Source organism: Rhinolophus ferrumequinum, chromosome 6 (assembly GCF_004115265.2).
Source record: "Rhinolophus ferrumequinum isolate MPI-CBG mRhiFer1 chromosome 6, mRhiFer1_v1.p, whole genome shotgun sequence".
Lineage (NCBI taxonomy): Eukaryota > Metazoa > Chordata > Mammalia > Chiroptera > Rhinolophidae > Rhinolophus > Rhinolophus ferrumequinum.
In genome coordinates, this window is record NC_046289.1 from 56,561,667 (window position 1) to 56,575,237 (window position 13,571).

At 39.2% G+C, this 13,571-nt stretch overlaps 1 protein-coding gene across 1 annotated transcript in view; it reads left to right on the forward strand.

The window, feature by feature from the left end:
- LOC117023688 (aromatase) overlaps window positions 1–12,978 on the forward strand; it is a 33,586-nt gene extending 20,608 nt beyond the window's left edge. Inside the window, exons 4-9 of the mRNA XM_033108760.1 lie at window positions 3,231–3,407; window positions 5,341–5,455; window positions 7,814–7,928; window positions 8,372–8,534; window positions 11,013–11,254; window positions 12,522–12,978. Of these exons, the coding sequence (XP_032964651.1) occupies window positions 3,231–3,407; window positions 5,341–5,455; window positions 7,814–7,928; window positions 8,372–8,534; window positions 11,013–11,254; window positions 12,522–12,776 (1,067 nt within the window). The 3' untranslated portion in view covers window positions 12,777–12,978. The remainder of the gene's footprint in view (window positions 1–3,230; window positions 3,408–5,340; window positions 5,456–7,813; window positions 7,929–8,371; window positions 8,535–11,012; window positions 11,255–12,521) is intronic.
- The last annotated feature ends 593 nt before the right edge of the window (window positions 12,979–13,571 follow it).

Genomic DNA, 13,571 nt, shown 5'->3' on the forward strand with positions numbered 1-13,571 from the left:
ATCTCTAAACTCATCCATTTGTTTAATAAACTACTGTCCTCTCATCATTGAACTAGGTGCCTGGGATATAGTGAGAAACAAGATATAGTCCCTGCCCTCAAGGAATCTATAATGGGGGGACGGGGCAGAGTGGCAGATTAATACATCACCAGATACCATCCTAGGTGATGTGTTATGGTAGATGTGTGTCCGAGTGCTACAGAGCATAGAAACACACTGAGACGTCAGGGGAGGCTTTTTAGAGAAGTGTATGCTTATGATGAGTTTTGAAAGAAGGTAAATGCTACCTAAATTAAGAAAGTGTGACAATGACACACTCCACAGGAGGAAAGAACAGGATACTCCAAGGCAGTATAGATCAGCATGACATGTCCAGGGACCTGTAATCAGACCCTTATGCCTTGCATGGGTACGTGCCTGCACATATCCATGCAAGACGCAAGGCCAAGGGGAAGGCAGGGCCAGTCACCAAAGACTCTTGTGCTAAGGCAAGGAGCTGAGCTTATCTCAGAAGCTACAGGAAATCAGTCAAGATTTTAAGCAGAATGATATGTACATATTTATGTTTTAGAAAAACTCCTCTGGTAGCAGAGTGAATAATTAATTGGAAGGAAGCATGACTGTGAGCAGTGAGAATGGTTAAGAAGTACTGCCATGACACAGGGTTGATGGAGGGGAGGGCACCAATATAAGAGATTTTAAAAGAGTAGAATCTACAGTGCTTGGAAATTAATCAAGTAATCTTTGTGACTTTTTAAAGATTAACCCTATATATGAAAGATCAGATCTTTCTAATGAAAACATTATAAAACTTGATCTAAATTAAATCTCAAAAGTAGAGGGTTAATTGCTTATTGAAAATTCATTGTTGTGTGTGACATTTTTAATAATCAGTGAGAGCCCCAAGCATTTCTTAATGAATCTCCTTTTAGAGTTAGGCTTCTTGTTGGTTTTCCTGTTAGAATAGAAAGTTTGGGATAGGTTTTGGTATCTAAAGTAGTAACATTAATGAAGACAGTGACTCATTGGGTGGGTCTATGGAGAAATAGTTACGTATTTTGCCGTGTATAATGCTCTCCTGTATATAATGTTCACCCATGTTTTAGGCCCAAATTTTCAGGGAAAAAAATCTTTCTTTTTAATTTTTTAATTCAAATTTTTATTTGTTTACCTTTAGGTACTTGGTTTTTGGATTATAAAAGAATTTTAGCATTTATTTTTTAAAATATTATAATCATTTTATGTAACAAATAATTATGAAACATAAGAACAGATACAAGGTATAAGAAATTTTATGTACCAGTAACACATTTACCAGATTTACACATTATAGGAGGCCAAGAACTCTTTGTAGTTGCAAGTTCATCCTAAGTTCAACAAAAGTGATGGTCATATTCCAGGGTATTATTTTGCATACGGATATCGTTATTGATTTCTAGAGTTACACTTTCAACTCATAAGCATAAATAATTAAAAACATTTATATAAATACGGAATTAGTATTACCCTCATATAATGCACATCCTTATTTTTCCCTCACAAATTTGGGCAAAAAAGTGTGCGTTATACACAGCAAAATACGGTAAGTTCAGCTTAGGCAATGGCCTATGGGGGAGGGGGGAGGTAGGGAATGAAATGGGAGGGGCAAGAAATAGCTTGTGTTTCCTGAAACTGCCAAGGGAGTTGTCTGTATTAATGGTTACTTGCTCAATTTTTTAAAACTAGATAAGATTCAGTACTTTTAAGCACATTGTAAAAATTAAAATCATATCTACATCATACCACTACCTATAAGCAATGATATTATTACATTTTGTTTATGTGTTTGGAATGTGGCATCAAGCTCCTGGACATAATCATACATCAGCCTAGACATAATCATACATCAGCCTGGAAGAAATCCACCAGTGATATTCAAAGCTAACCCTTCCACACGAAGGGCTGAGTCATTAAAGAATCGTTTGTCTCACTTGTGGATGTGATAGTCACCCAGGGAATAACATCCTGGCTTTTCATATCTGCCAAATCCTTCCTACAGTCAGAACCTTTCTTTTTTCATATAAGTAGAAATCTTAAGAGTCTAGGACCACTCACCAGGCCTTCTTTCTTAATTTGCAAAGTCTACCTTCAGGAGATTCTGCAGCTGTTTTTTGTTTGTTTGTTTGTTTTTAAAGATAGAATTATGCCTACAAAATTCCTCAGGGTTTTTCATTGCATTTCAAGGACTCTGACTTTAACAGCAACAGCAAGTCTGAGTAGTCAAAGACATACAAAAGAGAGATTCCTTTTAAAGAATGCTGAAAGAAACTTAGAACAAAGAAAGGGGGACTCTAAGAGTTAAACTCCCACGATAGATCCTCTACCACCAGGATCCACTAGCTGCTCAGATGGTCAGGAGCAGAGCAAAGGGCGAGAGCAGAGCTAGTTCACCAGACCTGTTTCCATTCATTCATTCATTCATTCACCCATCCATTCATTCATTCCTCTATTTGACAAATGTTTTGACGGCCACCATGCACTGTGGGCTTGAAGTACAATGCTAATAGGAGGTTGCCACAGCCCTTAAAGAATCCCCAGTCCACTGCGGAAAACTGCTAAACAAAGAATTGCTTAGCTGTTATGATACTGGTTGAGTAAAACAAATCTCAAAGTAGATTGAAGAGAAACCAAAATTAAGAGAAGGGCACTTTTGGTAATTTATAGGACTAGCATTTTAAACATATAAACAACAATTTAAAAGGAAGCACCTTAGATCAAATAGTTAAGCACCAATTTCACCAGTTCTGTAGTAATATCCTGCCACCTTTTGAAACATAAAATAAATATCACCCTGGCTAAATCCATACCTTCTTTAGAGGGAAATATAAACGATATATATGAAAAAACATTGATTTGTGGTTTATGGCCCCAGCACCAAATGTTTCACTTGCAGTCTGATTTTCCATAGCATGAAGAAAAGTTTACTTTATAGTAGTTTATTCAAAATAAGATTCATTCATTCAGTCAGTCATTCATTCGTTCATTTTAAGCAATAAAGGTGATACATTCTTGGAGAAAATTAGGGGAATACAGAAAAGTATAAAAAAAATATGAAAACTTCCACCTAGTTACTGAATAAGAAATTAAGCTCCAAACATCAAAAACCAAAATTACCTGAGAGAGAGAGAGAGAGAAAGAGAGAGAGACCCCTGGAATTCGCAGAGGCTCACTCTCTGATGCATTCCCTTCAGCTTTGACAGGCCCTGGCCTCGTGCACATGGTGACAATTTGTACTGAATCCGTCGTAAGGCATCTGGACAGGCTGGAGGAGGTCAAAAATGAGTCGGGCTTTGTCGACGTGTTGACCCTGATGCGGCGCGTCATGCTGGATGCCTCTAACATGCTCTTCCTGAGGATCCCTTTGGACGGTACTGAAATTTTCATACTCCTGACTTGACATTCTTGCCCTTTACTGAACAAGGGCAGGAGAGCAATAGCAGACTCAAGTAATGGCATGCTGTTTTCTACATAGTTCCTGTTTAAACATCTCTAAAATTTCCTAAGATTTTTTTTTCCTAGTGTGTCTGCCTTGTTCGCTTATGAGATATAAATTTCTGTAAAGTAGGGACCATCTTCGATTTCTTTTATATGTCTCCTCGTTGCACTAGGAAATAGGACTCTACCCAAAGTCAAAACAACAAATGTGATCAGTTCATTTGGTCATTAATATATCCTACACCAAACTAATGTATTTAACCATTTCTAACCTCTCTTCTTTGCATGATATGTATATACATATATGTACATATACACACACATACATACATATATATAAATACAAGTATACATCACACTCTGCCCTCAAAGCTTGCAAGTATGCAAACTTTGACTCTCTACCATGGTAATGGCACTGCTTGCTGCTGCTGGAAACAATGATGATAGCTACCATTAATTGAGTACCTACCATGTACCAAGCAGTATAAAGTTTCTTTACATAGAGTTGTCATTTAGCATTTTTAACAACTTGGCAAGACGACTCACTCAAGAAGCTATTTTCCTCTGACTGCCATTCAGGTGGGAGTCCCTATTCACTGAGGTTTTTAGTCACACCCTCTTGCCTGATCCCCTTCAGGCAGGGACTCCAATCTCAGTTTGCCTGTTTTATACACACCTCTCCTCAGGTTAGGCAAGAACATATTTTATAGGTCCCTGCTCCTTAGTTCCCTACTAGCCTTGATTATTAGGAAGGATGCTGTAAAGGAAATTGTAAATATTTCTGTTAACTTATGGATACAGACGGTGGTGCTAAGAACTTGCATATGCCATGCAGGGTTCATTTTATTTCCCTTCTCCTCTCCCAGTCCTTTCTAAACTCTACTTGTCTAAGGGACCCAGTGCCATGAAGAGGAAAGGACATTGCCCTGACGTCGGATAGAACTGGGCTCCAGCCTTTGGGCCGGCTGGCTGTGTGGCGTTGGGCAAGTTTCTCAGCTTCTATGAACTGCAGTACTTCATCTGCCAAATGATGATACTATCACTCCCCTAGCAAAGTTATAAGGATTAAATGAAGTCTCTTTGGTAAAGCATCTTGCGCGGTGGCTGGTATTTAGCCGTTGAAAATTAATGTCTATTCCCTTCCCTTGTATATAATTTGGAAAAATCAGGGGTTTTCTTTCCCCCAGTATTCAATTGAATTAAAGAACATTTATTAAGAGCAGACTATCAATGAGGCACAAGGCAAAACACTGACGATACTAAGAGGACTACATTCTGGACCGAATATAAATAAGCATGAAAGCTAGGTGATGAGTGTTATGAAAAAAATACAAAAAAAGCACTATGAGGTAAGAACACACTTAGAAGCTGTTAATTAGGTACATAATTCAAGTACATTATCCACTTCGTGGCTCTGCTTACCCAATACCAAATGAAGTTAAAATGTGGCTGTTGGCTGCCTAACAGGAGAGTAGCACGGTTTTTTGCTCTCCCAGGTGCCAGAATTGAGGCCATCTCAGCCATAATTACTAGTGCCCCTCTTATTCCCCAATGTCCAGAAAAATAGGAAGGAAGTGGAGGCTCAAAGAGGGACGTGTGAGATTCTAGGCTGTGTCTCTATCACAAACTTGAAAACTGACAAATCTCTGGTCAACTCGCTGATTTAAATATCCAGCGGAATAAATTAGTGTTGATTTGTCTAGCAGCATTAACACGGGTAAAACGCCCACTGAAGGTGGAACTTTGCCTAGCTTGGAACCCCAGACTGGTAGGAGAACCTACAAGGAATCTCTTCTGCTCACAGTACTCTTCTTGGGTTCACGTTTTTACTCAATTGTTCTGCTCTTTTTTTGTTTTTTCTTCCAGAAAATGCCATCGTAGTTAAAATCCAGGGTTATTTTGATGCTTGGCAAGCTCTCCTTTTCAAACCGGACATTTTCTTTAAGATTTCTTGGCTATACAAAAAATATGAAAAGTCTGTGTAAGTAACACAAGTTTGGAAAATTTATCTGAGAGATTGGATTGTTTTTTCATTGTGTCTTTGCTATTGTTGGCCTCTTCAACAAGTTTGCTGCTCTCCCAAGACCACAAAGGAGATTAAGTTGCTAATGAAACACTTTCTACATCAATTTGTCTGAATGTGGCTAGACCAAAGAGTAAGGGAAGCTTTTGGCCAGGGCAGCTTCTTAGCCAGGGGGCCAAGTGGGTGGTCTGAGAGCTCCACATCCAGAACTAAAACATTGCAGTGTGTTTTGAGTTGAACAGAAGGGTTGGCTAAACCTATCATTATTATCTGTCAAAATTCTCTTTGCATGTCTGGAAAAATGGAAACACAGGATTATTTTATAGTTGTGTTGCTTCTGAATGAAGTTCACTTGTAGGAATTGACAGTCATCTCAAAAGAATTTTTTTCATAATATATATAATGAACTTCAATAAAATATGTGATTTTTTAAAATTACATATCTTGTGTCTTTGAGGGATTCTGAAACTGTCATTAAATTGCTTTGCTTTGGTCTTAGACTTGTCTAGCTGAAAACTGGACAAATGCCCAATGGCCTTAGTTAGTCAAGGGGTTTTTTGAGGGTAAGTAGCCAGCCACTAAACACTGCCACCTCCAACCATTAGTGAAAATCCCATGGGAGCTAGAGACAGACAGACATGGTTTGTATCCTATCTCTACTACTTAGTAACTAATGACCTTGGGAAGTTATTTTAAGTAAAATAGAACTTGCCTTCCAGAGTGAGGGTATAGGTTAATAAGATCCTATATGACGTACAACTTAGTGATTCAATATTTGTATATATTGCAAAATGATTACTGCAATAAGTCTAGTTAACATCTGTCACCATACATAGTTATAATTTTTTTTTTTTCTTGAGAACTTTTAGGATCTACTCTCTTGGCAACTTTCAAATATACAATACAATATTATTTGTAGTCACCATGTTGTAGATTATATCCCCATGACTTATTTATTTTATAACTGGAAGTTTGTACCTTTTGACCCCCTTCACCCATTTCGCCCACCCCATCCCCCACCCCCACCTCTGGCAACCACCAATCTGTTTTCTATATATATGAGCTTAGGTTTTCTTTATATATGAGCTTAGGTTTTCTTTCTTTCTTTCTTTCTTTCTTTCTTTCTTTCTTTCTTTCTTTCCTTCCTTCCTTCCTTCCTTCCTTCCTTCCTTCCTTCCTTCCTTCCTTCCTTCCTTTTTTTCCTTCTTTCATGAAATTCCACATGTAAGTGAGATCATTCAATATTTGTCTTTATTTATCATGCCAATACTTAAAAATATATATTTATAGAAAGGATTCTAGAATATCTAATCCCATCCCTATTTATTCAATTTTACATTTTTGCTTTTTAACTCCCAATATTACAGCAGTATTGTTTTCTACTTTTTATTTTAGCAAGTGTAAGGCTTTGCAGCCAAAGAATACCTTAAAATGGGTGTTTGCATTATATTTAATGTAATACAGAATATTGTTCCCTGATATTGGGGAACAATACACTTACCCAGGAACACATATACTTAAGCACAAAGGCAATAATAATAGAATTTAGATCTCAAGGTCACCCTATTGTTCTTCTAGTCTGATCCCTTCACTTTAAAACAGACATAAGGCTCAGAGACTTAAAGTAGGTTATGTAGAAAGAGAACATCCTGGAGTAGAATCTGACCTTCTGTCCAAGGTACTCTTCCTTCCACTGTCAAAATGCACAGACTTATTTATTCATCCATTCATTCATTCAACAAATATTTACTTAGTGTTTACTATGTGACAGGAACTGCAAGGTATGAGAATAAATATCAAGAATAATAATCATTTGAGTTTATTCTATAGAACAGAAATCTCAAACTCAATATAGTCTTGAGGGCCAGGCAAATAAAAGTGGGCTGGGTGGCTATAAGACAACAGGAAACGGAGGCGCCCATGGCAAACTGGAAAGTGCATGCCCCCACTACAGACATTCACTGATTTTGGTTTTGGCTTTTTAACTTAAACACTGTGCTGGCCAAATCAAAACTCAGAAAACATGATTGGATTTAGCTTTTGGTACCAGTTTTTAACCCTTAACTAGAGGTTATAGCTTTGATTTTTTTACCAGTACCTAGAAATCTTAGCTAACTCTGTCTGGTTCCTTAACATGAAGTATAACATATATGTAATTTAAGGCTGTTTCTGAATAATTAAGTATAAATTCAGTTATTCATGAGCACTAATGGCATCAAAGCAGATCATTTTATTTAAACAAATGGCAAATTAATCCATTTTTCTAGATGTCTTAACTGAGTACAGATAGGTTATATTTTCACTTTTTTTTTCCAGCAAGGATTTGAAAGATGCCATAGACGTTCTGACAGAAGAAAAAAGACACAGGATTTCCACAGCAGACAAACTGGAAGACTGTATGGATTTTGCCACTGAGTTGATTTTTGCCGAGGTACTGACCTGGACTAACCATAATTTCCACACAACATATGTTTATGACTGTTTGTGTATAGATGTGTAAAGATTTCCTGTAGGAATTGTTGCATGTGTCGGCTTTTAAGTATTTGCTTCAGTACTTCTATACCACTCAACCCAAATAGCTCTACTCCTTAGGCATTCTGGTAAGACTGATCTTTAAGACTGAAGTGACTCTGTGTCTGCACAATACAAAAGATGAAAATGGGAGAGTCCAAAGACACTATATATACATACATAATTGGTTATCGTTCAGTTTTCAGCTGAAGATTATGAAAACTGTTCACAGTTAATTACAGAGACGTGTAATTTCTATGATTTCATTTTGGTGAGGTTGTTGATCCTTGAGTGTGTCCTCCCCTCTTTTTGTGACATTTTGATTTACTTTCCCAATTTTTCTCTCCTCTTTCAATTATTCAGAAACGTGGTGACCTGACAAGAGAGAATGTGAACCAGTGCATACTGGAAATGCTGATTGCAGCACCAGACACCATGTCTGTCTCTGTGTTGTTCCTGCTATTTCTCATTGCAGAGCACCCTAAGGTTGAAGAGGCAATAATGAAGGAAATCCAGACTGTTGTTGGTAAGAATCTATCAAATAAACAAGAGAGCTTAGAAAAAATTTCCTTCTGAATATCAGCTTCTTATATTCTAAGAATCTGATGTCAAACAACATCTTTATTGTTCTCTGGGTGGATTATAATCCGATTATAATCCACCCAGAGAACAATAAAGCAAGTCATTTTGTCTCACTTTCATTATGCCAGGTATGTTAAAAATATGGTTCCTTCTGTGTTTTATTTAATTATGAAAATAATGCATGCTCATTGAAACAATTCAATAATAGAGAGATGTATAAAGTAGAAAGTGACACCCCCATTTCCTTCCGCTCTGCTCCCCAGCCTCGTTCCCATTCCATAGGGAGAACCACTGTTAGCAGTTTGCCGTGTATTCTTCAAGGTCTTTTTTTTATGTGCACATAAACACACACACACACACAGTTGTATATGTCTGTGTTGAAAAATCATGGGCTCGTACACAATGTTTTGCCGACCTTCTCAGTGACAAAGGCTTTTGTTGGCTCACCCAGGGAAATGGCTATCATTTAAAGCAGTGTTTCTGGGTTTCAAGCAGTCCATTCACAAATGAACTTCCAGTTGGTGGCAGAAGGAGGAGGAGAGGGTGATGGCCAAAGCGGGAGAGTGATAAGCTTTTCTCATGCCCTGATCCAGGATGCTGGCCTCTTCTTCCCCTGACCCTCTCCGTCTCCTCTGCAGCGCAGGCCCCAGGTTCCCGCTCAGCATTTCCTAACACTTCTTCTTCCTTTCTTTGCTCTGCCCCAGCATCATCCTGCCCACGGCTCCTGACATTACCACTCTTCCATAGAAACACTGGCATATTCATAAGTCATAATTGCTTTCTTAGAGAAAACAGAATTCCTTATTTGGAATGTTGTCCACATGGGTAATCTTTTTAGGGACACACTTCTGACATAGTTGATGAAGTGTCAGTAATGATGTAGACTTTTCTCTTTTGACCTTACACAATCCCTGTGAAAGGAGTTATTTGGTGGTAGAAAGGCACCATCTTTTTAAAACCATTTGAGTGCTGCTTGAAATAGTTGACAAGAAGGGGAAATTTCATAGAAGAGTTAAATACATGAAAGGGATCTACAGATGTGTAGCTGTAGGTGGGAAAAGGCCTGGCAAGGCAGCCAGCAAGGAGCTTGGAATAACATCTGGGCTCCAAAGACCAGAATGTTCCCTTGAGTGCCGGCATCACATTACAGGTACTGTGCCAGCTGTAGGGGCACAGTGGTGAACAAGCCAGTGCCATAGCTGTACTCATGGGGCTCACCGGCTGGTAGGAGAACTCAACGAGCAAACTCAGTGGAATGAAGAGAGGGCCATAGAATGATGGAGTTCAGGGAACAGGGTGGGGATTACTCTTGAGACCACAAGCCTTTAATACAATTTCTTTAGAGGTGAAAAGTGTTTGTGCCCCAGGATGTCTCCCTGACACATCAATAGGCCTCTGCAAAGATATAAAAGCCACAGAACCATCTACCCATGTGTCCATCCTCCCTCTAGCTACACATGGTGATGACTTCCCAGGGAACCCTTTTGGTTACCTTCTCCGTCATCTTCCCTTCTACCTCCTCACCCCAGATAAATACACCCTATTAGACCCTCGAGTGTACAAAGGTCAGTATGTGAGGGGCAGGGCTGTTAGAGTTTTTGACCAAGTGAGACCTTTCCTGAATGTATAGTTGTACATTCCCGAGTACAGGGCTGCCTCGGGATCCTGGGCTGTTTTGATTCTGCAAAAGTGGTATCCCGCTTGAGGGTGCTTTGCCTCTAACCAATATCAGGCCAATCTGAGACAGTGGGGGTGTCCTTCAACCCCCAGCACATTGAAGGCTGATCTGAGGCACCCATAATGTTGTGGTAGGGAGAGAGGGGCTTCTTGCCACTCTACTGCAACAGGTTGTTCTTGATGAGAGGGGGGGAGGGGCCATTAGTGATGTGTCCTGGGCAGATGACTGCACAGGTAACCAGAGGAGAAAATGCATTGAAATTCACTCTCTCACTTTGACGAGAAAAAGAGAGAATGTCTCCTAGAATTTAGAGTAGGGGACAAAACTCCAAGACCTCAGAGGCCAGGCACATAAACGCTGGAAGCAGATTGGGTGGGTCTACACGAGACTGCAGAGGAACTGCCCCTCTAACGGGCTCATTGGCCACTCAACTCCAGCGCATTGTTGTCAGGTGGGGATGTGAACCCACTGTTGCTGAGTTTTCTGTTTTTCTCTAAAAATCCAGGCTTTTCTATAAAATTCGCTAGCTTTTAAGATAATCTAAACATCAAATATGAATGTTTAGAAAATACTCTGTGAGACAAACATAACATATTTGGCCCGGGTTGCTGCTTTGCCTTAGAATTATGGATATAAAATTTTTTCAAACCAAGAGCAAATCGTTCTGTGGAAACTATAGTTTTAATGCCCATCACATGTTGAAACTAACATTACCTCCTTGTCCTTGTTTATCTGCTCCCACAGGTGAAAGAGACATAAGGATTGATGATATTCAAAAATTAAAAGTGGTGGAAAACGCTATTTATGAGAGCATGCGGTACCAGCCTGTTGTGGACTTGGTCATGCGCAAAGCCTTACAGGATGATGTCATCGATGGCTACCCAGTGAAAAAGGGGACCAACATTATCCTGAATATTGGAAGAATGCATAGGCTCGAGTTTTTCCCTAAGCCCAATGAATTTACTCTTGAAAACTTTGAGAAGAACGTAAGAGCCCTTCCTTAAAACTGAATGTTCCACTCTTGAAAAATGTCAGCTGTTAAATCCTCTCTGGCTCTGTGCTTACATCATGTACATTTCATTCTATTTACTTGTTCCTCTCCACAACCTCACCAGGAACACATGTTTCCCCAGCTTGGAACATAGCTACCATGTTCGTCCTCAAGCCGAGGATGCTGGGTCTTCAGCTCTAGGGTTTATCTACATGGTGGCAAGATAAGAGGTCAAAATGTAAAAAAGTCAGGCCCTTAATTTGACTAAAATGAGGTGAATTTTGATTAAGTCAACCAACCTACTTTTCCATTTAAAGTTATAACTTTGTCATCAGGTAGCTTCAGCGATTACACTATCTAAGCAAAGGGAAAGTCCACTTCTGCTTCAGGTGGAAATCAAATGAAACCAAAAGATTTGGGTTTTGCAGTCTGCCCTCGGTTCACCCAATGATCCGACAAGCACTAATTCCCATTCTAAATAGGACTTAGCTATTAGCAGAGCTTTGGCTTTTTCTTTTTCTATCATTGAAGTATCCTGTAGATTCTGCTTCCATTATGTCAAATTTGAGGCAACGATGCTTATAACCTGTTCTCCAGATAATACCCTCAGTGCCTTCTTTTTCATTTGCATATGGTATTGAAAAATGATTTTAATTAATCCAGTTCTCTAATTGTTTCTATATGAGCGACCCTTGTCATGTTGACAGTTGGTAAGCAAAACTTATTGAGAATCTACTATGCAACAGGCACTATGTAAGTTCAGATGTGGACTAGACAAACAGATGTGGCCCCCATTAATTTTTTGCATAACTAAAAATATTTAGATGCTTGGCACTAATAGGTCAGGAATCTACATTTTTGCCTAAATTTGTCCCTTGTCATCAGATTATGTGGCATTGCACAAAAATGGTCTTTGCCTTGATGATTTTCAGAATACTGGTAAAGCTGTGGCCAGCCCAGAGAGCTAGTTGTGTAACACTGGCTGTAATAAAAATGATCTATATTGCTTTATCCCAGCACATTTAAGTGAAAAGAGGAACTGGTTACTGTGCAAGGTTGGGTTTATATCAGAGGGAGTGAATCAAACTGGATGGAGAAAGGTGCTTATCTGAGTTACAGTCATTCGTCTCAGTGAAGGAGCAGTATGACTGAGGCCCCAAAACAGAGCATTCTGACTGACCAGTGTTTTCAGAGTGAATCAAACAGAGATTGCATGATGCTAGCCTTCAATACTCTGGCTAATTGTCTGATCGTTTTCATAGGTTCCTTACAGGTATTTTCAGCCATTTGGTTTTGGGCCCCGTAGCTGTGTGGGAAAGTACATCGCCATGGTGATGATGAAAGTCATCTTGGTTACACTTCTGAAACGATTCCATGTGCAGACACTGCAAAGTCGAGAAGTGTGTATTGAAAAAATGCAGAAAATAAATGACTTGGCCGTGCATCCGGATGAGAACACCAACTTACTGAATATGATTTTTGTCCCAAGAAATTCAGACACACGCCTCGAATCCTAAGAAGATGGGTCAGTACCTACTCTGAAGCACTTCTCATCAGCAGCTCACAAGGAAACCATCCATCTTTGCCAGGTAGTGTCATCCTCACAGGGAACATTCGGTGGTCTGTGGCATTTTACAGGTATACCTCCTAGGGGTTGTCAGCAAACCAGGAGACATCGGTCATCTGATTTTGTCCAAACAGGAGAACCACAGGAAGAGAAAATATAGAGGTCAAGAGTTTGCAGGGAAAATAGTCAGTGAAGAAACTGTAGCCCAAAGGCCCAATTCCACAAAAATGTTAGAAAAGATAGGTCATCAGCAAATCTTCCATCTGATTTCCCACAGGATCTCCACTGTCCTGCCTCAAGAGCAGTTTAACATCTGGGGCAGAAGCGCTCAAGTCTATTAGAAAGACCAGGCTGATGTCTGAGTGCCTAGACCAAACATACCTGCTAGTGTGCATAAAGGTGTTTAATTTAGTTTTCAGTGGGATTGGGACTGCAACATTCACAGTCTTTGGAGAAATACAAATTCAGCATTTGGTTTTCCCTATGAATTATATTCCATTAACTCTTGTTTATCCACATGTGACTTGTCTGTGGCAAAAGTTTAAATCAGAGATGATCCTTTCTCAGTCTCAATTTGTGCCTCAGCCACTTACTTCACTGCAATAGATGTAGATTCAGGTAATACAACATAACTTAGTAATAACTCTAGTAAACTAGAATTAGGAACATAAATCTGCTGTAGGAAAAGAAATTCACACAATGCATTTCAAATTAAAATGTTTTTTCATGTTTGCATTGTTGCTTA